Source organism: Hippoglossus hippoglossus, chromosome 6 (assembly GCF_009819705.1).
Source record: "Hippoglossus hippoglossus isolate fHipHip1 chromosome 6, fHipHip1.pri, whole genome shotgun sequence".
Lineage (NCBI taxonomy): Eukaryota > Metazoa > Chordata > Actinopteri > Pleuronectiformes > Pleuronectidae > Hippoglossus > Hippoglossus hippoglossus.
This window is the reverse complement of record NC_047156.1, coordinates 2,271,787-2,295,495: the sequence shown is the minus strand read 5'-3', so window position 1 is coordinate 2,295,495 and position 23,709 is coordinate 2,271,787. Positions and strand designations below refer to the sequence as shown.

Genomic DNA, 23,709 nt, shown 5'->3' with positions numbered 1-23,709 from the left:
ACATACATAATAATAAAACAACAAAGCTAAGTCTAAAAGTATATGTGAAAATAAAAATGAAAGCATATATTGTAAATTAAATACTCATATAAAGTTTATGCTGATACAGAACCAGTGACTGACAGTCAATTAAATGACAGCTGACAAATTGACATCAGTGATGACATAATAACACATTTAAACACTGGAGACACACACACACACACATACACATACACACACACACACCCACCACAACACACACACTGAGTGGCCTCTGCATTCCGTTCTCCTCGCGCTCCGATTGGCCGAGCATCTTGTCCGTCATCTTTCCCCAGCCCGAGCTCGCAGCCCATTGGTCGGCGGGACACCTCCGGCAGCAGCCCGGACGCCATTGGCTGAGAAACTAGGTTAGTGGTCCGACGGGCATGACGCTGAAGAGAAACTGGGTCAGCGGCTGCGATTCGTTTATGTCACACTTGTGCGGGTCGTTATCGCAGCTCGCCCGGTGGCTTCCAATGGAGACACGGACCCCGGCGGACCTGCGGTGAGTACGCGGCGGCCACCGGCCTGCGGGCGCTCGAACCCGCAGCTCGGGGGTGGGGTGGGGGGGTTCGGGTTCGGCGGCGGCGGCGGGTGATCTGTGGCGGTACCGTCGATGTTTTCCGCGGTCACGTCACTGTGGGTTTTCTGGAGCAGGGACGTTAGCTCCTGACAGCCAGTGGAGCTAGCAGCTGAATGCTAACGTTAGGGACTACGCGCTGGGGATGGATCGAGTGCAGGGAAACCGCCCCCCCACCCCCCCTGTTGTTAGCGTACATTGCGTGTTTTGGGGGACGCGTGTGCACGAGGTGAGTGCCGGGGCGGGGGGGGGGATGCGTGTTAAATGTCAACTCAACCCAAGGCAGCTGGTGCTATCGATGCTAGCAGGCTAGCTATGTAAACAGGCCTCGGTGGGCATCTCCAGCACTGGGTTCTTCGACAGCATCCTCCCATGCTAACTTCAAAGCCAAAATCAAAGCCCCCCGTCGTTAGCTTCACGTCTTTAAACGGCACAGTGGACATTGTGTGGGGAGGGGGGGACTCGCACTTGAGATGTGGGCTGTTTCGAAACAGCAGCCTCATGATTGGTTATGAAATATCGTGACACTAGTCGCTGGCAGTGGAAGTGGGTCGACTGGGCTGCAGTCTCCCGCAATGGTTCCCCTGAAGATGGTCACGGGCGCTGCTGGTTCCGGGCTCTGGTTCACCAGTGGCTGGGTTGGTTTGCAGCAGGGGATCCCTGACGTGGAGGGGGGGGGGGGATCTCCAGCAGCAGGAGGGATGGTTGCTTTTTAATTCCACTTCATACTGTGAGTCACACTCACCAGCTGAGTGTCCATGGGATACTTGTGGATTCAGTGTTTCCCAGTGGAAGGTCATGGTCTGTTGTGGATCTGTATTGGGACCGTTAATGTGAAAAATCTGCTAATGTTAATTTTAGATCTTTTTTATTTCCCTTCTATTAAATGTTGGATTGTTAAATATGCAACTAGTGTTGTTTAATATCTTTGTTTACACAGGGTTGAGAGAAACTGCCAAACATTGGACAATATTAATAATTATTATTTGCTTTATGTTTAAAGACTCCTTTTTGCTCCAGAGTGAAGAAATAATAATGTGACATTTATCAAGATAAATGTTGATGTAGGTCAATATCGTTAAATATCCCAATATATTTCACATCAATATTTCTTTTTAAGTTTTAAAACTTTTTTTTGTCCGTGAGTGAAGGTTGTCGTTTTTAATTGTCCACTTTTTGTTCGCACAGTACATGAGCAGTATTTTGATGTATTCGACTTTGATATTGTTTTGTTACCCATCCCTATGTTTCTGTTAGAATCTTTTAAAGTCTTCTCAACAGTAGTGTGATCTACGTCTGTGTGATATGACCCAAATTTTATATTTCGCTTATGATGCACATCAATGTACATTCAATTTTATTTCGATTTCATCTATATATTTATAACGACAACTCGTATGAATCAACATTTCAGTAAATGTGGCAGTGTTGGCCAGAGTGGTTTCATCCCAGTCCGTTTGTTTGGAAGCAAGATGCCAAAAAATACAACTAATTAGATTTCCAAGAAACTGAAAGGATTTGTGATGGGTCAGGGAAGGACTCATTAAATTTGGTCAGGGGACAGATCCAGTAATTTTGTTCCACTTTCTTGAACATTGCTACCAAAGATCAGGCACATTTGTGGAACTGAAATCTTTAAAGTTTGTGAAATCTGGCGCAGCTTGATAGATTTTAAGACGACTGTTTGTAAGATAAAGTCTAAGTAAAGACTGAAACAACAAAAACTCTTAATGAATACATAGTTAATAATCAATGACTGCATTCAAAGTCCTGTTTCTCATTACGTTTTGAATTGCATGCAAATAAAAGGTATATTACTCATATTATTTCATTATTTCTCTTAAAATATCTGAGTTTGACTTTGTTTTGAGGTCTCCACTGTACTTTGGTGGCTCTCATGTCGTCTGCAGACACTTTCCCTTCTGTTTGACTTCATTCATGCGCAAGTGATCAAAGAGGGTTGGGGTGTTTTGAGTCTGTTGTGGGGACCGGTCTGTGGCGTTATTATAGATTTCTGGTTCATGACAGACTTTCATACTCAAACCACATCATGGCAACAGAAGTAGTCTTTTAGGTACGAGCTCCTGGTCCTCGTCTTAGTCCTTATAGCCCGTTCTGTGTCCCAGTCAATGTCCATTAGAGTTTGTTCATGTTGCCGTCTTGCCTCAAAGCGTGTGACTTGTGACACACTAGAACATAATATGAAACAAATTGTGTTTTTCTATCGTTAAACAATGTCATATCTTCCAACCCCCAGTGTTATCAGTAGTAAACATGTTAAGCTTTTCCCGACAGGAAAGACATCCGCCGTGAACTTCAGACTTGGACTCACAAGTGTTGTTGTTGTTTTTGGCTTGTGCACAGGTAGCAACCTGCATTAGTGCTTATCAGTGCTGATATGTTGACACAAAGGCATTTTGATAACGGAAGTTTGTTGAGAGGATTCGGCAGAGCTGCAGGTGACCAGTCTGTTTATCATCGAGACAAGCAAACCAGTTGTTTCTCTTAAGAAGAAGTGTCCATGAAAACACATGAAAAGTTAAAGGTGAACTAATAATGTGAGGAGAAAGGACTTGTGAGCATTTTGTGTTGTGGTCTTCCGCTTGTCTGCCTCATGATTTTGATTTGGAAACTTGACGAGATGCAGAAATCCCTGTGGAGCAGAAACTGCTGCTCTCATTAGTAGCTGGTGTTTTTTTGTACTGTATTTAATATTGGTGACATTATACTACGGTTTGATTTTGAGTTATCTAGAACCAGGTGATTTTGACTATTGTTATTTTGATAGCATTTAAATGTTGTCTTGTTTAAAAGGAGACAAGATTGATCAACTGCTTCCAGAATGCGTAGGACATCTCGGCCTCTGCTCTCGCTTTACCTGACTTGTGGTGTTGGGCCAGGCTAGCAGCTTAGTGTGTGTGTAATGCAAATGTGGGTCATTGTGACATCCCATAGTAAGTACTGACTAGGCTGCTGACAAGGTGTTTCAGGAGAGGGGCTCCCTTTACCTCAGAGCTTTGGCTTTTTAACTTTGCAAGTCTCTCAGACCACCGCTGCTGTCGGACCAGATTTCGCAAGGAACCATTTACTTGCACAATCTTGTAAGAAACCAGGACAGGGAATTGCGTGAGCAAGGTTAAAGGCATAAACAGCAGCATTCCTCAAGTATTTACAATGCATGCAGGGCAGGATCAGCCCATGGCAGCCAGTGCATCCGTCTCGTCCCCGCCGCAATGAAATGAAAGGGGAACAAATTTGAGTGTGATTGTGTGTTTAGAGTAGTGATTGTGTAGTTGTAGAGAGCTGTCAATCAAGCACAGTCTGTATACGTCCACAAAGTCTTGTAGACTTGTAATCAGGCAGCACAAGTGAAAACATCTGCAGTGATGTTTTGGATTTTTAGGACCACGTTGTTGCAGTATTGGAGGATTGTCTTAAAGGAAATATTCGGCATTTATTATTTCATATTATTATTTTCTTTCTTTTATAATAATATCATGAATACAATGATCAGGACGGGCAACTTCCTGGAGACCCTGAAGGCACAGAAATTAATACACAAAGTATAAGAATAAGAAATTGTTTTTGTATGAAATTCATAAACAGATCTAGTGCATACGTGTGAGGTGTAGAGATTCTTTTAGGTGGAAATTGTTGCTTGTTGTCAGAGCTTGGTTAATGTGTTTATCCTATTTACAGTCTGCGTTTGCTCAGGCTACACATTTACTGTACAGACAATGAACAAGCACAGTTTTCAAGCTGTTAAACTCGTCCTTCACTGTTGCACACATAAAATCTGGGCACATACACAAGGTCAGAGGTGAATTGTATGGGCAGTCTTGTTACGCATACACAACATAAACACACACAGAGTCATAACAAGTCTCTTCTCTGTAACCTTCTTGATTCAATATTTTGCTTGGTCGGTTCAAGCGGTTGCAAGAAGGGAACAACTCAGCAGCTGAGGTGAAATTGGATCAGGCGACAGGTGCTTTCTTCAGTTTGCATGAACTTTGATTCACTCATATTGCTCATACATACTATTAAAAGACAGAATGATTTAAAATAGTAATGATCTATATGTTTGATTTTGTTTGAGCGAGGATCCTCATTCCAGGGTTTAGTGCTTTACAGCGCTTGTCACATGACTCTGTCACGTGATGCACAAACCTATCACTGAGATTAAATGTCCTTGACGAATGTTGATGCATAACGTGGGATTTCAGTTTCTAATTTAATTGTGGTAATGCATATATTATAATAATCATAATAAACCCACGAAGCACTTGAATCCTGATTTCGATGGGGGTTACCATGGCAACAGCAGAAGCATCAACACTTTAAGCATCTGGTTCTACATGCGGTATATTTAAACACGGTAAGTGAAACGGGTTCGGGTAATTTAAGCTGCACTGCAGTCATCGGCACTCAGAAATATCAACATTATTTTCCTACTCAATTTTTACGGACATATTCCAAAGCTCGTGTCTGAAAACTGCTCGTGTGTGTGTGTAGGTGTTTTGCAGTTTGTTTTAAATGTCCGTCTCAGAGTTTGTTCACACACACAACGTCCTGTGGGTGATCTCATCCCCAGTGGACGGCCCTTAAGTGTGAGTGGACTGATCCCTCACACACGTCTGCACTAAAGTTTCTAGACAGAAAGTATAATGTGAATCGATGTCCCTATAAACTGCTTACACTAAAAGAACTCCGGTGTTGTTAAGTGCCTTAGATGTTCCTCATGAAGTTGCTGATCTCATGCTAAACTCCCTCCAAAGTGCAACATTAGCATTCCTCTTGAGTTCTTGTGTTTCCGACTGTGTGACAAACAAAGTTCCAGTTGTTTGTGGCTGGTCAGGGTTTGTGTCGGTTGTTCTCCGCTGGTGGAAACGAGGTCGATGAGGGTGGCGACGCTGAGCCAAACCGTAAAATTACCTCTTGGAGTTGGGTGATAATTTTTCTCGGTGTTCATTACAATTAGTGACGCAGTTGGTCCATGTAAAGAGTATTGAGAAGTGTAGCTTTAAAGAGACTGGGCCTCTAGAGGCTGCTCGGCAAAAAGTGTGTCAGTATCTGGCTAATTTCAAGTTGAAACAATGAGGCGATGAATCATTATGTGCGCAGACAGCGGCCCCGGTATTGTCTCCCCGTGTGTGTTTGTGTGTTTGCATGTCATCATAGCGATCGTTGTCCTGGAGACACCAACAGCAGCCGGTCCACCGCTGAGGACTGTTGCACTAGCAGGTAACCATGTAAGATACAATCACGGAACTCGACAGGCGTGAAGTTTAGTTCAAAATGATGGAGAGCTTCGAAAGTTGGTGTAGGTCGGAAAATTTGCATATTTCCATTTTATTTGTTTTGTCATATAGTGTCGTAGTTTGTCTTAATTTTACAATTCCTTTTTCGGAATAACAGTTGGAATAGTATCAGTGTCAACGTTGGAATGGTCCCTGTTTCTGTCCCTGGTTGAGATCAAAGTGTCTTTGATTTGGGAGAGCGTGGAGCTGATTTGATGCCCGGACGTTTCCTCGCTTCCTGACTGTCTGAGTGGGTGTAGAGTGTAGAACAGGGCAACTAAGCTGAATGGCATGCTGACTCACTGACAAAGTAGAAGTAGGTGGTGGATGGAAATTAAGGCTGGCTGGTTTGAGACCATAGAGACTGGCTGACCCACTTTCCACTCCAGCACCAGTTCCTTTCAGTGTTCAATCATGACATAGTGGTTTTCCCCCTCCAGCCCAGAGCTTTGTCCCAGTATAAGAGCTCACTGAGTCTGTCCTGACCCAGTAGTCTGCTGCCTGCTGCTTCAGCACTGCTTCTTGAGCTTTGCATTTACATGTCACTGCACATTAAACATTCAAGAAACCCACCACAGTGTTTCCTCTAGATCCTCAGAGGAAATGGTCACAGCTTCAGACTGGTTTCTATCGTGTTATCATTTATTTCTATTCTACCCACTAATTCCATCAATAGACATGTGACAAGTCTTCAATCAGTCTGTGGACCGAGTCGAACGTGCCTTCTTCTACGTCCTCGAATAAACCGCAGCAGTGGTCTGTAACTGGGTCCAACCGCAGGTCAAAATCGCTGCCAGATCATTTGGATGATTTGATTATTTCCATTGTACCAGACAGACACAGATGAACTGACCCGCAACCGGTGCAGGTCTCCATCATGGCAACAACATTCACAGACTCGCTTTCTGTTTGGCAAATTCTCTTCAAAGCAAAAGGACAACATTTAGTCTCTGCTTTATACGGAGAGGAATTAGAGTTTTTATTTTAAAAAGATGAGAACTCTGTTGTTTAACAGACCTGAAATAGCTGACATGCAATGCATGATAACACCAGTTCAGTAAATCAATTAAAATTAATATATATATAAATAAAGTAAATCCAGCACACAAACACTAAAGTATGACTGGATATTGTAGAAGTGTTTTATGAGGACTCACTAATGACAAGTAGACATCAACACAGGACAAGAGAACAGGACATTACACACAGACACGTTTACAACGGGCACTGCACCAGTAACAGTAATTAACCAATCTGTTTGGCAGATAAGACTCGTACTTCACTAATCCATTAAATGATTAAACCAGACTCGAATTCACACAACAATCAGCACCATGGAAGAGTCCATCTGTCCCATTGTTTGCTTAACCCCTTCGAAACAGCAGTTACACAGTTATAGCTTAGCAACGAGTGGGACAGCAGGTCTGTCCCACTCTGGATTTCCCCACATGTTAACGTGGTGTGAGTGGGTTTGTAGAGGCAGTAATTTAAACAGGTTAAATAACAAGGGACTGGCTTTAACAGTATCATCATGTCTAATGGCAGCATTAGAGCATTTACAAGAAGGTACGACAGTATAGAGAAAATACATGAACCCTCAGGAAATGATTCATTTAGCCCAGATTCAGTTTTGACATTTTTCAGGTCAGCAGTACATAGAACATTTGTTTTATCGTTTGCCTTGTGATTTTTTTTTTCCCATACCTTTTCCGAATGATTTTGTTTATATGCTAAGATTTAAAAGATTTGCATTTGACTGACAGTTTCCTCTTGGTCTCCCTGCAGAGGTTGATGGTTTGCACCCGCTGCTCACAGGTCAGATCATACTGGATGAAACCAGGTCAGACTGAATCGAAACAGATCTGAACTGAGCCGACCAGACCGATCCAGACGACACCAGGCCCGTCCAGGAGGCCTGTCCCAGTTTCCTATCAAGGTAACTGGTCTTCATATGCAAACTGTTCTCACGCACATTCCTCCTCGTATGCATCAGTCTGACTCACGAGGAAACTGTCACAGAGTTGAAAACATTAACAGAAAAACACAGAGACTTGTTTTTGTTACTTTTTCTTCTCACCTCATCTGCCTCTACATTTCCATCTTCCGCTGCCGGCTACTATTTTCCATTGTCTGTAAAAAAAAATAAATAGATGACGTGTTTTAGCTTTAATGAAGCTGAAATATCCTGGATATGGGCGACAACATTATGCGCTTTTAACATAACTTGAAGTCAGAGTCATCGTAGTAGTGACCGTGGTGTAGGGCTGCGATATAGAGGTCCCACCCACGCACGTGCTCCACCAATCGTGAGTCTGTCTCAGCTGTCAATCATGATGTTTCACACTGTTTTTTAAAACATAAAATAAGTCATTTAAACTTCAATTAGCCTGTGTCTTGAGTTTTTGTTTAATCACAATTCAATTGTCTGGTTCACTGCTCGAGCAACGCAACACAATGGAACCACAATGCAGTTCAGCGACGTATGACATCACCACATTCAAAGAGAATGAGCAGCGTTGTGGTTGAAGCCTCAAATGTGTTCGAGTGAGTCCTGATTGGCTGCAGCTAGAAGTGACATATACATCACATCTGTTGCTCAACTTGTCTTTAACCATGATCGTCTATATGTTCCCTGTTAAATACACACAAATACATTAGATGTATTACTCTCATGTAGCTGATGATGGTCTGAGACGTACAGTAATTCTATATCTGCAACTTCCTGTTTATTCTGCCCCCACGTCTGACCTAGATGTCGTGATGTTAGCAGCATGTGTCCAGGAAACTGTAACTGTGTGTGTCTGTGTCTGTGTGTGTGTGTGTGTGTGTGTGTTTCTTCTTCTTTCTCTGTGTTGTGATTCCTGTCCGACTGACGGTTGGTTGTAAACGTGATGTTTTGTCTGTTTGACAGTTGAGGGCTCACGAGTGGATGGAAGGAAATGATTTTAACACAGAGGCAGTGATGAACATCTGTGGTGAGTGTCACTTCATGATGTGTCCGACCCATCATGACAATTATCTCTGTCATTTTAATGTTTGTCTCCCTGATTGTTTACACATGGTAAATAATTGTAGAGGAGAATTTAAGAATACACATTTTTACTTTGTTACATACAAAGCAGGAGAGAAATTACTTAATGAAATAAATGTAATATAAACCACAAAATGCATATTGTGGTAGAACATTTATATTTGATTTCATATATGTTCCATCATATTTTATTTTTAAGACATTACTAAAAATTTAAAACAGTTTCTAGAGAAACAACAGTAACGTTTAATTTAATTAAATAATAATAAGACATGAGTCTGTATCCATCGCTCCTTCTGTCCTCTGCCCTCGTGTCCTCTGTCCTTGCTCCTCCTTTTCCCTTGGCCTCGCTCCTCCTGTCCTCTTCTCCTTTCCTTTTGTCCTTGTTCCTCCTGTCCACCTGTCCTCTTTCCCCCAGTCCTCTGTCTTTGTGTCCTTGTTCCCCCTGTCCTCTGTACTCTGTCCTCCTGTCTTCCTATGTTTTGTCCTCCTTCCTTTTATCCTCTGTCCTCCTCCCTCCTCCCTCTGCTGCTGCTCTGAGTCACTTTCTGCAGTTGGCTGGTTTGTCTCTGACACAATCTAAGTTTACAAGAATTTCCCACAAACTAACTTGTGGTAAACTAACATAACCACTTAGACTCTACAGACAGACAGATTTTAATTGTATTATTATTGTTGTAAAAAAAACATTGTGGGAGACAGTGAATAAAACAAATGAAAAACTGTGCTTATTGACCTTTTAGTTTTTATTGTTCTGTACAGTAAAGAGAGTGGTTGTTATCTTCACTGTGTGTGTGTGTGTGTGTGTGCGAGCGTGTGCACTGCAGCCAACAGTGCTTCATATTAAAATTGTTAATAATTATATTTATCAGACAGAGGCAATTAGTTCTTCAGTAACCTGCGGGACTTTCAACCTGCCATATTAACTCGGGCAGAGCTTCGGAGCTCGTATTTCAAAAGCTCTGTCCCACGTGGGACATTTAGGTTTTTGACTTATCTTCCTGCAGCAGGAGCACAAACATCAGGCCACTTCTCACCTCATTCTGCTCTGCTCTTGTCTTTTCTCCGCAGATGACCTGATGGCAGACCAAAGGATGGACATCTCGTCGACAATGACTGACTTCATGTCCCCTGGCTCCACCGACCTCATCTCCAGCTCCATCAGCACGCCTGGCATGGACTACACGCGCAAGAGGAAGGGCAGCACCACCGACTACCAGTAAGAGCAGGAGAGATAGACGCAAGAAGGAACGAAGGAATAATGAGGATGAAACTGTGAAAGGAAAGAAAAGTCAGGGGAGAGAACAAAGGTAGAAAAGAGGAGGAAGAGAATGAAGTGAATAGACAGCAAGGAAAAAATGGAGATAGTTTCAGACTTTTATAATAAACTGAAACTAATGCAACGTTTCTGGTCCGACCAATTTTTGCAATCTATTTAATTCATCACTCTGTCACAGTCTTTAAAAAATATATACACAGTGTATAAACTCTATAAGTCAGTGCTTCTGTTTTATATTATAAATAATCACAAGAATCAATGTCTCAATGAAAGAATCTAATTAATATATATTTTTGTTTCTTTGCAGAATTGATGGCTTCTCATTCGAGTAAGTTCAACCAACTTAATGTTTTATCGATTTTAAAGAAAAGTTGAATCTGTCTAAAACACATAATGACCTACGATTGATTTGTCACCATCAAATAAGTGAACTGGTCTATGAAGCACTGTGGTTATTTAGATGTGTCCTAAAATGAATGTCTCCTGTCTTTTCCTCCGTAGTGACATGGACCCAGACAAAGATAAGCTTGGAAGGTAAGAGGTTACCGTGGTGACAGCTTTAGTCCTCAGTATGTTTTCATTTGTTTGTCCCTTTTCCTGCTGTTGAAATGAGCCAGTTTCCTTTTGAAACCAGTTAAACTCAACTTGAAGGCTTTGGTTCACCAAACTTATAAACACGAGACAAACATTCTCCTCTTTAAACGTCCCCCTTCTGGTGAAAATCAAGTTTTTAAACATGTCTACCTTGTTCATTTTTATATGGTTAAAAAAAACATATTTTGAACGAAATAAGCCGTCAACTCAATTTCCACCTCAACACTGCAGGAAACAATGCTAGTCTGAAAACAACTCGGACTCAGAGAGCCAGGGTTTGTGATGTCAAACACACCAACCAAAATCCCCGTCACAAAAAGAGGAAGGAAGGTGAAGAGTCACATTTGTACCAATTTGGGACCAGGTGGGAACATGGAGCAAAAATAATAACTCTGGAGGCTTTTCGCCCAAACATAACTTCTCTTAACGCTCTACATGATCTGATCTGTGAGCTAATTCTTCTTTTTAATCTCTAAAAATCAACAGTCATTTGTATTATAATATCTGATATTAGATATTATCCGTGTGCCTGTGGGCTGGTTTTGAATTCTCCTCCATTATTTTTTAATTTGTTTTGCATAACTGCATGAATGAGGGACTGTGAAGAGGTTCGATGAAACTCCGTCCCGTTTGTATTACATCAGTCACGAGATGGTCTCAGTCAGATACAACCCCAGAGCTTTACTCACGTTGCATAAGCTTTGTTTCTTATGAGACTGATAAAGGAGGTTAGTTACAGAACCTGTGAGGTTTGCTGTGGCCCCATTCCCTCCCTCCTCCCTCCTCCCTCCCTCCTCCCTCCCTCCCTTTACTCACCCCAGCCCTTCTGTCGCACTCAATTAAACCTCAAACCTTGTGGTTTATTTTTCTCTCTGAAACGTTCCCTCTTTTTGCCACTTCACTAAAATGTCTTGGTTTGTCTTTCCAGTGACCAACAGGGCCGGATTAAGAATGCCAGGTATAAAAACTCCTTCTGTTCTCACTCTCTCTTTCTCTCTCTCTCTCTCTGATAATCTCTCTAACATGAATTAAATGTCACTCTGTGTTTGGGCACAGATAAATCTTTGTGTGTGTCGATAATAAGAAACTTTAAACATTGAAGTGTATAGATGTGGGGAGCTGAGGGCCTGTAAGAGCATCCTGTACCTAGTGGCTAATGACAAGCGCTCTTTCTCTTGCATGGAAAGAACTCGTCTTTCTGTAGCCATCAGAGTTGCCAGGTTCAAGTCTGGGCAGAACAGACGAGTGGGACAGACCCACGGATGTTTTCTTTTTACGTCCTGAATGACAGACTGTTTTATACCACGTTAGATAAGACTCTGTAGTGATGGGTAATCTGCGTTGCAAAAAATGCAGCTCGTTGAAAGACAACTTGCCTGATCTTGCATCTGTCTCTTACGGAAAAGGTCAAATCCAACCGAGATGATTCTTGATATTTACTTTCAGATTAATGTCAGCGAGGCAGGTTTTTAAAAAGAAGGAAGTTTGATGAGTTCAGCGTGTTAACGTGTGCTGCTTCTTCCTCCACAGAGAGGCTCACAGCCAGATCGAGAAGCGGCGCAGGGACAAGATGAACAGCTTCATCGACGAGCTGGCGTCGCTGGTGCCCACCTGTAACGCCATGTCCCGCAAGCTCGACAAGCTGACGGTCCTGCGCATGGCCGTCCAGCACATGAAGACACTCAGAGGTCAGGATGGATGTGATGATGATGATGATAATGGCACACGGCTCAGTGTGTGAGGGGGTAGAGAAGTGTGTGTTGGTGCGGTGAACATTTAAATAGCAAGTTTCTTTGGTGCAAACATGGATAGTGGTTTACTGATAATAATACTGCCAACATATTCTACTCACACACTGTACACAACTGTCAAAGAGACACAAGAGATGTACATGAAGATATGTTATCACCTTTGCCTCACCTGACTGTAAATCTTTAACAATGGGCTGCAACTGATTCATTAAATTGATGATTGACATCATGAAAAATATTGGTTTTCTCAAGAAAAAGTGTCGGTCACTGGGTTTAGCTTCACCTAGATTTGTGTATTTAGTTGTTTTTTTATGATTTTTTTACTTTTTTTTGAGAGAGCCTGACATGCTGCGTTATTAATACATTAAAATACCTTGATTTGATTTTCTTGATGGAAAGATGCATTTTCTTTGAGCAGTCCAAATTAGTGAAGGGGTTGGGAGGATTTGTCCATAATGCAAGAGTGAGGTTGAGATTTTAGTAGCTGAGCCAATAATCAACGTGTGTTTTATTGTTGTGTTTACTGTTGTGTAGGTGCAGCCAACCCGTACACAGAGGCCAACTACAAGCCTTCCTTCCTGTCAGATGATGAACTCAAGCACTTGATACTAAGGGTGAGTGCAGACGTCTGACTCTGATAATAGTTTGGCTTCTTGTTAACTGATGCAGACGTGGACAGTAACACTAATAACTAATAACCCAGTTCACAATGTGTTCTATTCACTTCTTGTCTGTTAATTATGTTTTCAAAACTTCAAAGTAAATGTTGCCGAGTCATATTATGTAGTAAAAGTGAATTAAACTGTGTTTTCTGTGTTTTCATGCAGGCTGCTGATGGTTTCTTGTTTGTTGTCGGCTGCGATCGCGGCAAAATTCTCTTTGTTTCTGAATCGGTCTACAAAATACTAAACTACAGCCAGGTATGTCGACAGCAGACACTTCATGGAAGAAGTGGTTTACAGGGTTCCCCCCCCCTTCATCTGTTTTCCTCACTCACTCTCGTATATCTCCCCGCCCCCCCCCCTCTGTGTCCAGAACGACCTGATAGGTCAGAGCCTGTTTGACTACCTTCACCCCAAGGACATTGCCAAGGTCAAAGAGCAGCTGTCCTCTTCCGACACGGCCCCACGAGAGAGGCTCATCGACGCTAAAAGTAAGCAAACCCCCAAACACACGTCGGCATCTATTTTGTGAAATCTCTTGTTTTTCAAAAAGAAGAGATTCTATGAAACATTAAAATGGTTGAGAATAGAGCCAGGTATAGAGGACAATGATTAGAAATTGTTGAATACATTTTCTTCTGTATTTTTAAACTACAAACACATCTGGAGAAAGAATGTGCATTTAGCTTCATTCAACTCCTAAAACAGATGCATCATAAAGTAAAAACGTGCAAGTGTCTGATTGATTGATGGACTGTCAGCTGATGATGATGCAATCCATTGCAGACAACAGAATAATGTTTCGACAAGTGAGAATGAAACAAAAAAAAACAACCGAGTTGTAGTCTTGAGACGTGCTAACATGTTATTGTTGTGTATTTGTGTTGTGTGTCCGCAGCTGGTCTTCCAGTGAAGACAGACATCACTCCTGGTCCGTCTCGACTCTGTTCTGGAGCCAGACGGTCATTTTTCTGCAGGATGAAGTGCAACAGGCCTTCTGTCAAAGTAGAAGATAAAGACTTTCCCTCCACCTGCTCGAAGAAAAAAGGTGCGTTGTCCTAAATGTCCTCATTGTCCTAAATGTCACACAAACCCTCTTCCTGCCGATGGAAGCAAAGCAGCCACGTGCCGGTCAAAGCATCTTTCAGCGTCAGTCAGGGTCTCATAAATTTAGCTGTTTTCTCCCACTTGTGAAGAACCCAGCAGGAGATTGTCTGGGTCAGACTCGTTCAGAACAACAGGAACATGTGGAGAACATTCAGACGAGGGGCGGAGCCTGAGTGAAGCTGGTCTCAGAGCAGTTTAGATTCAGCTGTTGACCCTCGTGCTTGAGACACCGTTGAGAAAAGCCCCGGTTCTCTGGTCCCACATCCTTATTAGAACAAGGAATCACACCTCAGTTAGCACGGGAGAGGAAGTGGGCCTCTTTAAGTGCTTTTATTTTCTTACCTAACCTTTTATGTAACATTTTTATTGCAGAAATATAGTTTATGTAAATCATTTATTGCCTTTTCACATTTTAGGAATTCATACGGGTACTTTTCCTTTTGTTGTTATTGTTAAATAAATCCACTAAATAGGAAAATTCTGCAGTAGATGTTAAAAAAAAAACCTTGGCACCATGTCTCTGATTTTCTTTTTATATCAACTAGAACAGAACGTTCTTCACAGTCCAAGGTTTGAGAGCAAGATATTAAATTATTCAGTTTTATTTACACCACATAAGGGAGATGCTAATGGATGGTGGTTTAATCTCCTCTTAATAAAATATGGATTACGGATATTTTCCAGGCTAAATGATCATCAACACTCAAATCCAGAAACCAGTCCCATCCCTTTTCTCTCATGTATAAATATCTACTTATATATGTGTACATATACATTTGAACACAAACACGTACACACGTGTCGAACTCCATGTGCGGACAACAGAACCGGGTTGAGAGCAGCTGAAAACGTGACCCTCGGCTTCCTCACGTTGTGTGAAAGCAAACACCAAACACAGGATCATGTTATTTCATCATGAATTTAGAGCTGAGCTACGGCTGAATGCGTCTGCTGCTCGCTCATTGTCGGGGGAAGCGAACTCAGCATAAGCGGCATTAATATTTATGCGAGGTAATTTGGTAACCACGGTAACTAAAATGTGTGTCAGCATGTGCGGTGGGGATTTTCCTGAACCAATTTGAAGAATCGTTGGTGTGTTGTGTTTAAATCTTGAGACCCCTTCATCATTATTCATAACGTAATGACTGAACTGGCATCTGGACTAATGACAGATTGTCAGAGAAAGGCTTCCTCTCTCTAAAGCCACTTTCAGACGTTCCACTGAAGTCTGGACATGTTCCTGAAACTGTCCGAAGAGGCTGTACGAGAGAACACAGATGTCTGAGTAGGTTGAGTTATGTGGATAATATCTGAGGGAGCCCATGTGAAGAAATTCACAACGAGCGAGTCGGCCTGTTGATGATATTTTTAACAAAGTGACGGACGCAAAACTGGTAAAAAAAATTCTTCACAGCTGCACGAGATTCATTCAGACTCTCCTGACTCGTCTCTCTACCTCTCTTGCTCGCTCGCACACGCACACGCACGCACACACACACACACACACACACACGCTTGTGTACTCAGACTGGGTAAAAACAACACAACTTCAAAAGTGTCCCTGTTGTTGTGAACGAGTCTGACCCGGACGATCTCCTGCTGCGTTCTTTATGTGTGAAAGACAAAATGTTCTGACCCAATTTTCCGGACAGTTTACGATGCTCGTGTCTGGAAACAGCTGTAGTGACACCACAGAACCTAAATCAACACACATAAGTCAGAAGAATTGTTGCGTTGTTACATAAATCACTCCACTGAACTGTGAGAATCTCCCATCACCCCCCCACAGCGTTTGATGGGATCCAGCGAAGTCGCTTCCTTTTTATTTCCTGTTTATAACCGTCAGCACCCTCGCCCCTCTCTCTCTTCACAGCGGACCGCAAGAGCTTCTGCACCATCCACAGCACGGGCTACCTGAAGAGCTGGCCTCCCACCAAGATGGGTCTGGACGAGGACAACGAGCCCGACAACGAGGGCTGCAACCTGAGCTGCCTGGTGGCCATCGGCCGCCTGCACCCCCACATCGTTCCCCAGCCCAGCCTGGCAGACATCCGGGTGAAGCCCACAGAGTACGTCTCCCGGCACGCCATCGATGGCAAATTCGTCTTCGTGGACCAGAGGTGAGACGCAGTCGAGTGTGTGTGGGGGGGGGCAGTTGTTCATGTGACCTGAGTAGTTGCAAACATACAAAAGATTTTACTCTTTCTAAACTATTGAATTCAACATGTCTTAATATTGAAGACTGGAAGACAGGAAAACACGGAGCAGGAGTAGTTCTTTGCTGCAGATCAATATTTTGAGAACGCTGTTTCCTCTCATGGTTGTAAAGAGATGCACATTCACTAACAGCTCAAATTAAACACAACCTGTGTGTGTGTGTGTGTGTGTGTGTGTGTGTGTGTGTGTGTGTGTGTGTGTGTGTGTGTGTGTGTGTGTGTGTGTGTGTGTGTGTGTGTGTGTGTGTGTGTGTGTGTGTGTGTGTGTGTGTGTGTGTGTGTCCAGAGCCACAGCCATCCTCGCCTACCTGCCCCAGGAGCTGCTGGGAACATCCTTCTATGAGTATTTCCACCAGGACGACATCGGCCACTTGGCTGAGTGCCACAGACAAGGTGCCTGTCTAGAGACAAACAGAGACACTGTAAATATGTGTTTTTATCTGTGTCCTCATCATGTGGACCTTTGTGCTCACAGTGCTGCAGATGAGAGAGAAGATCAACACCAACTGTTACAAATTCAAGATCAAAGATGGCTCCTTCATCACGCTGAGGAGCCGATGGTTCAGCTTCATGAATCCCTGGACCAAGGAGGTGGAGTACATCGTCTCCACCAACACCGTTGTGTCGTAAGTTCCCACGAGACACAAACGCACATTAAAAACACATAATTAAGTTTAGTTTCTTATGTGTCTTTATATTTAGTTTTTGGGTTTATCTGTCTTGCTCTTCTTGAAATTTGGTGCAAAGGTTAATTTGGACTCAAGGATGAACTGATTTGATTCAAGGTCAAAGGTCAAGGATACAGTGACCTCACAAACACATTTTTAGCAATAAAAATCTGATTATTTATGTGTGTTTTCTCTCCAGGTGTCCGATTATGGAAGGATCAGAATACCCTCAGTCTGCTGCCTCACCTCAGAGTATGGACAGTGCTCTCACCTCAGAGGGTAAGTCACTACTTAAACCTATGAAAAGAGAAAGGATCAGTACTTCAAGTTTCACTGATTTATCAATAAACAGTTTATTCTTCACAATGAATATAATCTCCTCATCCTGATTGCTGTGTGATTGACAGGTGGCGGGAGGCGGGCGCTGCAGACGGTACCCGGCATCCCGGGCGGCACGAGAGCAGGAGCCGGAAAGATCGGACGCATGATCGCGGAGGAGGTGATGGAGATTCAGAGGTGAGACGAGAGGAAATTAGTGGATTTAAAACTGAAGAAGTCTCGACCTGCAAATCTCTGTGACCCAGTTTTTACAGTTTATATGTCATCTAATATCTGAGCATTCGGCAGTAACGTGAAGAAGACCCCGTGTAAAGTAGGACAGTGAGTTCACTGCAGGCTCTGGTTTGGAATCCAGACTAATGGTGACTCATACTTGCACCAGTTGAATCTTTTTTTATTGGATGTAATTTCTACGTATCGTCATGGCAACGCTGACAAAGTCCAGCACGAGTGTTAAAAAACGTGTGAGATCGTGATGGAAGCCGGAGCCAGTAGATGATCAGAGGTTTGAATGTGAAGTGAATCTCAGAATCATCACAAACATCTTGTCTCTCTCTCTCTCAGGATCCGAGGCTCCTCCCCCTCCAGCTGTGGCTCGAGCCCTCTAAACATCACCAGCACCCCCCCACCCGACACCTGCTCCCCTGGAGGAAAGAAGGTAACACACACACACACACACACACACACACACACACACACACACACACACACACACACACACACACACACACACACACACACACACACACACACACACACTAACACACTGAGTCGTCCCACTGAAGTGAAACAACACTGAACGCTGGATATTACCCATGATCCTCTGCTTCCTGAACCAGAAGAGCTGCAGCTGTAACAAATCCACCAAACTCTGTTCAGAGTTCTTCATGTTTTAAAGGTTTTCCTTCTGAATATTGGAGATAAACTCTGGTTTTTAATAACTTCTCTGAAAGAGGAAACATCCTCCATGTTCACAGTCACTCAACCATCAAACTTATTTTAATCACACTGCTGCTATAAAGTCAAATGTAGATAGTGTTGCTTTAAATACCAGATTCACAGATTGCACATCATTGTGGTCTACAAATGAACAATCGTAAGCAAAAACACAAACTAGTCTCGTTCATCTGATCCTCAAAATATAAATTTGATCCCTTTACAATAAAGTCTTCACTAGTTAGCGTGTGCAGATAAAGTCTGAATCCTTCCTGAAGTAGGTCGTCAGTGTCGGAGCGATTCTCAGAACTCAACACAAACACTGGAGCTGTGCTGTGTAAATAGGTTCCTCTGGTCAGAGGCACACGTGTGAAACCTGAACTTTTACCGTGAACACGACGGTAAAAGAGATGAGCAGCTGCTGCGTGAGATACAGTGTGAGCTGGAAAACGTGACTCCTGAACTGAGGAAATCACAGCCGTCCGACAGCTCAGTTTACTGCTCGCTGCAAAACTGACGACGTGACGAAGCATCTGAACGTTACGTAAAGTTCTCTTTACCTCTGTGACACTCAGGTTCTTCTGAATCAAGATATTAGATCATTGGATAAAACTGGATCTATGTGTTTTTTAAATGTGTCAACATCAGTTACTTGTTGGACAGAAGTATTTGAGATATGAGACTTTCTCGACCTCGGTTGCAGCTCAACACAATTTTTGAACTTTTTGCACTTTTAATTAAATTCAATCTCCCTCAAACCTCTTTCTTCAGCTCCTGTAACATGTGACTTTCATCCTCGGGGGATCTTGTTATATAATGTATTGTCTTTATTGTATAGTGATAGGAATTTCAGTACGTGGACGATCCATATGAGACACAGACATGTTTTTTTCCCATAAGCCCCCAGTGTCTGCAACTTTGTGGTGAAACAAAGATGCAGACAGAACGTTTTAAGTTCGGGGGGGGGGGGACTGATCAGTTTTCACAGTAAACTGATCCGTGTGTGTTTGCGTTGTCCGTGTCTCCTCTATAGATTCAGAATGGAGGGACACCCGAGCTGCCGAGCACGGGGATCATTCCTGGACCTGATTCTGTCGGCTACCCGTACTCCAACCAGTCCATCATGAGTGAGTTACACACACACACACACACACACACACACACACACACACACACACACACACACACAGGACTACATTTTAATGACCGGCAGCGATGGTCAATCTGCTAATTCGACACGACAGCGAGGAGAGAGAGAGCCTCAGTTGTTGGTTCGTTCATGACGTCGAACATTGGGGGGAAAGCAGGAAGGCAAACTTTAAAAAACCTGCGTTTATGGTGTAAAAGAAGTAGAACCGAGTTTGGTCTCAAATCGAATCTCTGGTGGTATTAAAATGATCTTGTAGAAACACAACTCGCTGACCATTTCCTCAATCCTCCTCCATCCAGGTGACAACTCCCACCTGAGCATAGACATCATGGACGAGCCCGGCTCCAGCAGCCCCAGCAACGACGAGGCGGCCATGGCGGTCATCATGTCCCTGCTGGAGGCGGACGCCGGCCTGGGCGGCCCCGTGGACTTCAGCGACCTGCCCTGGCCTTTGTGAGGAAGCTGGAAGGGAAGAAGCGCCGGGAGCCACTGGTGGAGAGAGTCGGGTCAGGTTGGATTCTGGCTGCCATGTTTGCTGCGCTCTGCACGCAACTGCACTGCAAAAAAGTTCATCTGCACACATCTTCAATTTCAAGTTTTCAGTGTTTCCTCGCTTACAAGAGGAGAGGAGGCGGATCTTAGCGCAGACGATTCTGGACGTTCAGATTCCAGCTCCTTCACTTCCTGTAGGTGGACCTGTGTTTCCACTGGAGCAGAAAGATGGATTATTAGCTCGTGTTCCTGCTCCAGACGATGTGTTTAGATGAGCGTGTTTGCAGTGGCGGTCGTGTGCAGATGAGGGGGTTCTCTAACGTTGCCACGGTTACAGACATTACTCTTAAAAAAAACAAAACAGTCCAGTAAAAGGAAAGAGAAGTCGTAGGTCTGCGGTGCTAACGTCTCTGCTGAGGGACTGAACTGACGTCGAGCCAACACCGGGACTCCTGAGACCTTCATGGACATTAGCTGAAGTTTGACGTGGGGCTAGAGAGGAGCGCTCCATTTCTGCCTCCCACCACGGACCGCTCTTCATCATCTTCATCTTCATCTCTAACGTAGGACGGTGGAGCCGCACAGACGCGGCGGCTTCGGTGCACTTCACAGGAAATGGTCATTCTGTCCACCTGATCTCGACATGGGGAAACCAACCTGCTTTTATCCTCTGGACATTTGCTCAGAAGACACGTGGAAGTTTTTTTACTCCCAAACTGACACGAGCAGGTTCAGTTAAATAATCAAACAAGCCACCGAGCTGCTGTTTCCTTAACCTGCATGAAAGTTAACGACTTTTTCTCCAAACTACTTTTAAAGCTGATATTCAGTCGATGTTGTTTTTCCAGAGTTTAAACCACAGTTTAAACAAAGATGAGAAGTTGTGTGAGAAGTTGTCGATAAATGTTAAAGCTATAAAACATAAGACTCTAAACTTCTAGATCCATCCGAGACGAACCAGGTCTGAGGGACTGGAGGACGCTGGTTCAGGTTTCAAACCTGGTCTGAGGACAATTAGACACAAATAAACTGAGATGGTGAAAGAACATCGACACTTGGCAGCAGCGTCCAATCCGTCCAACTCTGTCCCTGAAAGTACAACTTAACAAACCATCAGACTTTAAAGGAGATCATGTGGTTAAGTTGATCCTCGGGGGGGCAGCAGCCCGGTGTGTGTAGGTGTGTTTTCACGGCTGTGGCGTCGCACACTTAGTTTCCCTCTGCAGACGTTTCCCAGAGAAATGTTTCCCACTGCTCCTCACACTCTTCAGCTCGTTGCCACAAACAAACCTGAGGTCTCACCTGCACATCCCCCCCCCCCCCCCCGGACAACATATGAAGCACTTAAGACGCAGTGAAACTGTCAGTCACTAAACTCCATGGATCAGTTTTCAGATTCCACACAGAGACGCTGTCTTCTTCTCAATATGTGGACTTGAACTTAGCCACAGACAAAGGAAAAGAAGTTTGTCTGGTTGAGGGAAGTTAAAATAAAATACCTCCGAGTTTAATTCTACTGCGACGGCGACGATGACAGATTCCCAAGACGTGGACGGTTAATCTTGAATTTGGTCAGTTTAGCACTTAACTAATACGCAGATGTTCTGTGGCTGTACGTGTCCCTGCAACCTCCCTCGTTAGCAGGAGGGGGCGACGGCGTAGACGGGGGCAGTAGAGTGTGGGGGCGGAGCTACGTGTGATTCTCTGATCTCATTGGCTGGCGGTGAACAAGGTCTCGAGGACTGAATGGAAAAAATGTCTGTGTACATTTTAAAAATGAAAATCCTCAACGCTTCTTCTTCACCTCTCCAGCTGGAGTCTGTTCAGAGGAGACGTGTTGAGAGGAGGCCTGATGGCGCCCCCTGCCTGTGTGGAAAGATAATGTGCAATATGTTGTTTTATTGTTTTTGTTTTTTTAAAGCAAAAAAGTACTTCTCATATCTGTTAAATCTTCAGATTGAATTAGACAAATTATTTCATTCTGTATCAATAAATATAAAAAACACAACTTGAAATAACAGTAAAAATATTTGAAATGCATAAAATATTTGAAATTAGTTTTTTAATACAACAAAAACATAATCAACGACAACAAATTATACTGTAAATTAAATTATACTGTAACACACATACATAACCACATATATTTATACTCATGCACGGTGTGTGCGCATAAACGTTTTCCCAATTTTGCTAATTTATATGCATTTCTTTTTAAATGTTCCCTGATAAAAATGAAAATATTTAAAAGTCCAACTAAATAATTAATATATTTTATTAAATGAAAAAGATTCTGAATCTGTTTTGCAAATCTTTTATTTTATTATTTTGTTTGAAATTAGGAAAGAAAAACTGAACATTAGATTCTCACTTCCTGTTGATTTATTTGTTTCTCTGATCGTTTGACTGATTTTAAAATTTGATGCTTTGCGACTCAAACTGTTTTTAACGTGAGTGTTTTAAATTTATTATTATTTTCTTTCCACACGGGCAGAAAGTTTAAAACCTCTGGTTGGAGCGTCGCTAGCTCCTGTCCCCACACATCTGTACGAACTTTGGTCTGTACGAACTTTGATCTGTACGAACTTTGATCTGTTCGAACTTTGATCTGTACGAACTTTGATCTGTACGAGCTTTGATCTGTACGAACTTTGATCTGTACGAACTTTGATCTGTACGAAGCTCGGTTAACGTTCACAGTTGGTTCGACACCAGGCCTGTCCACAGTAAACCACCCCCCCCTGCTGGCGCCCTCCGGAGGCAGCAGCTGGGGACGTCCCCTCTGTGTCTGTTCTAGTGGTTTTCTGTTTCAATGTTTTTACGCTACACTACAATACAGTGTTTCCCTTGTTGATATACCCCCCCACCTGACAATAATGTATCAAATCTTTAAATATTATCATGCTAAGAGTATACTTTATGCAAATATATATGAGTATGATGAGTGTATTGTATGTATCAGCAGTGAAATATTTTTAAAATAAAACCGTTTCTGTCATTGTGGACTTCACAATGTCTCTGTCTCTGCTGCTCCAGCCAATCACAGCAGCCCGCTGGTATTTTTATATGATGTTGCCGTCCAGCTGCTGGAAGCTCCGCCCCCGAGGGAAACATCTGCACCGCCCACTCGTCCTCGTGAACAACTCACCACATTCAGACTCCTGTGATCATCACTGATGGTCAAATAAAATCATCTTTAAACTTATTTTACAGAATAAACGATGCAGAGGAGATTTGTGTTTCAGAAAAACGTGTTTATTTTCTATAAGTTCAATGTGATTTCATTTATAGTTTTTTTATAATGTTTGTTTAAAGTGATAAATATCAAGACTCACGTAGCCGTAGTCTGTGAAAAAAAATGGACGTAGACTTTGTCCGGAAAGTGAAACTGATGCAGAGTTTAAGGATTTAAAAAATGTAATCTAATATTTCTCATAAGGCACAGAAACTAATGTGAGGGTTAAGTTGAAATATTTCAATCTTCAGCCGAGTGTTATAAACATTAACGGACAAGATGGATGCTAATAGTTATCTTTTTTCCAAACAAGAGAATAACAGATACAATATAATAAAGTAAAGGTCA

The 23,709-nt window shown here is 42.9% G+C and overlaps 1 protein-coding gene across 2 annotated transcripts; it reads left to right on the top strand.

Moving 5' to 3' along the window:
• The first annotated feature begins 395 nt into the window (after window positions 1-395).
• Window positions 396-20,707, top strand: arntl1a (aryl hydrocarbon receptor nuclear translocator-like 1a). Of its 2 annotated transcripts, XM_034587759.1 has the most exons (20): window positions 396-526; window positions 7,687-7,837; window positions 8,813-8,876; window positions 10,004-10,151; window positions 10,519-10,539; window positions 10,713-10,745; window positions 11,734-11,763; window positions 12,336-12,493; window positions 13,091-13,170; window positions 13,384-13,476; window positions 13,592-13,709; window positions 14,117-14,266; window positions 16,199-16,445; window positions 16,828-16,934; window positions 17,017-17,167; window positions 17,409-17,488; window positions 17,617-17,725; window positions 18,113-18,206; window positions 19,518-19,611; window positions 19,934-20,707. In XM_034587759.1, exons 3-20 carry the CDS (start codon window positions 8,831-8,833, stop codon window positions 20,089-20,091), a joined length of 1,917 nt encoding a protein of 638 aa, XP_034443650.1. In that variant the 5' UTR covers window positions 396-526; window positions 7,687-7,837; window positions 8,813-8,830; the 3' UTR covers window positions 20,092-20,707. The 2 variants fall into 2 exon arrangements, with proteins under 2 accessions (XP_034443650.1, XP_034443651.1); XM_034587760.1 differs by lacking the exon at window positions 8,813-8,876.
• Window positions 20,708-23,709: the final 3,002 nt, after the last annotated feature.

Bases quoted from the DNA above. Each gene is read 5' to 3' on its own strand.
- arntl1a (XM_034587759.1), top strand. From the start codon at position 8,831: ATGGAAGGAAATGATTTTAACACAGAGGCAGTGATGAACATCTGTG. The intron at 8,877-10,003 runs GTGAGTGTCACT...TTTTCTCCGCAG, and splicing joins GGCAGTGATGAACATCTGTG to ATGACCTGATGGCAGACCAA. The intron at 17,726-18,112 runs GTGAGACGAGAG...TCTCTCTCTCAG, and splicing joins GAGGTGATGGAGATTCAGAG to GATCCGAGGCTCCTCCCCCT.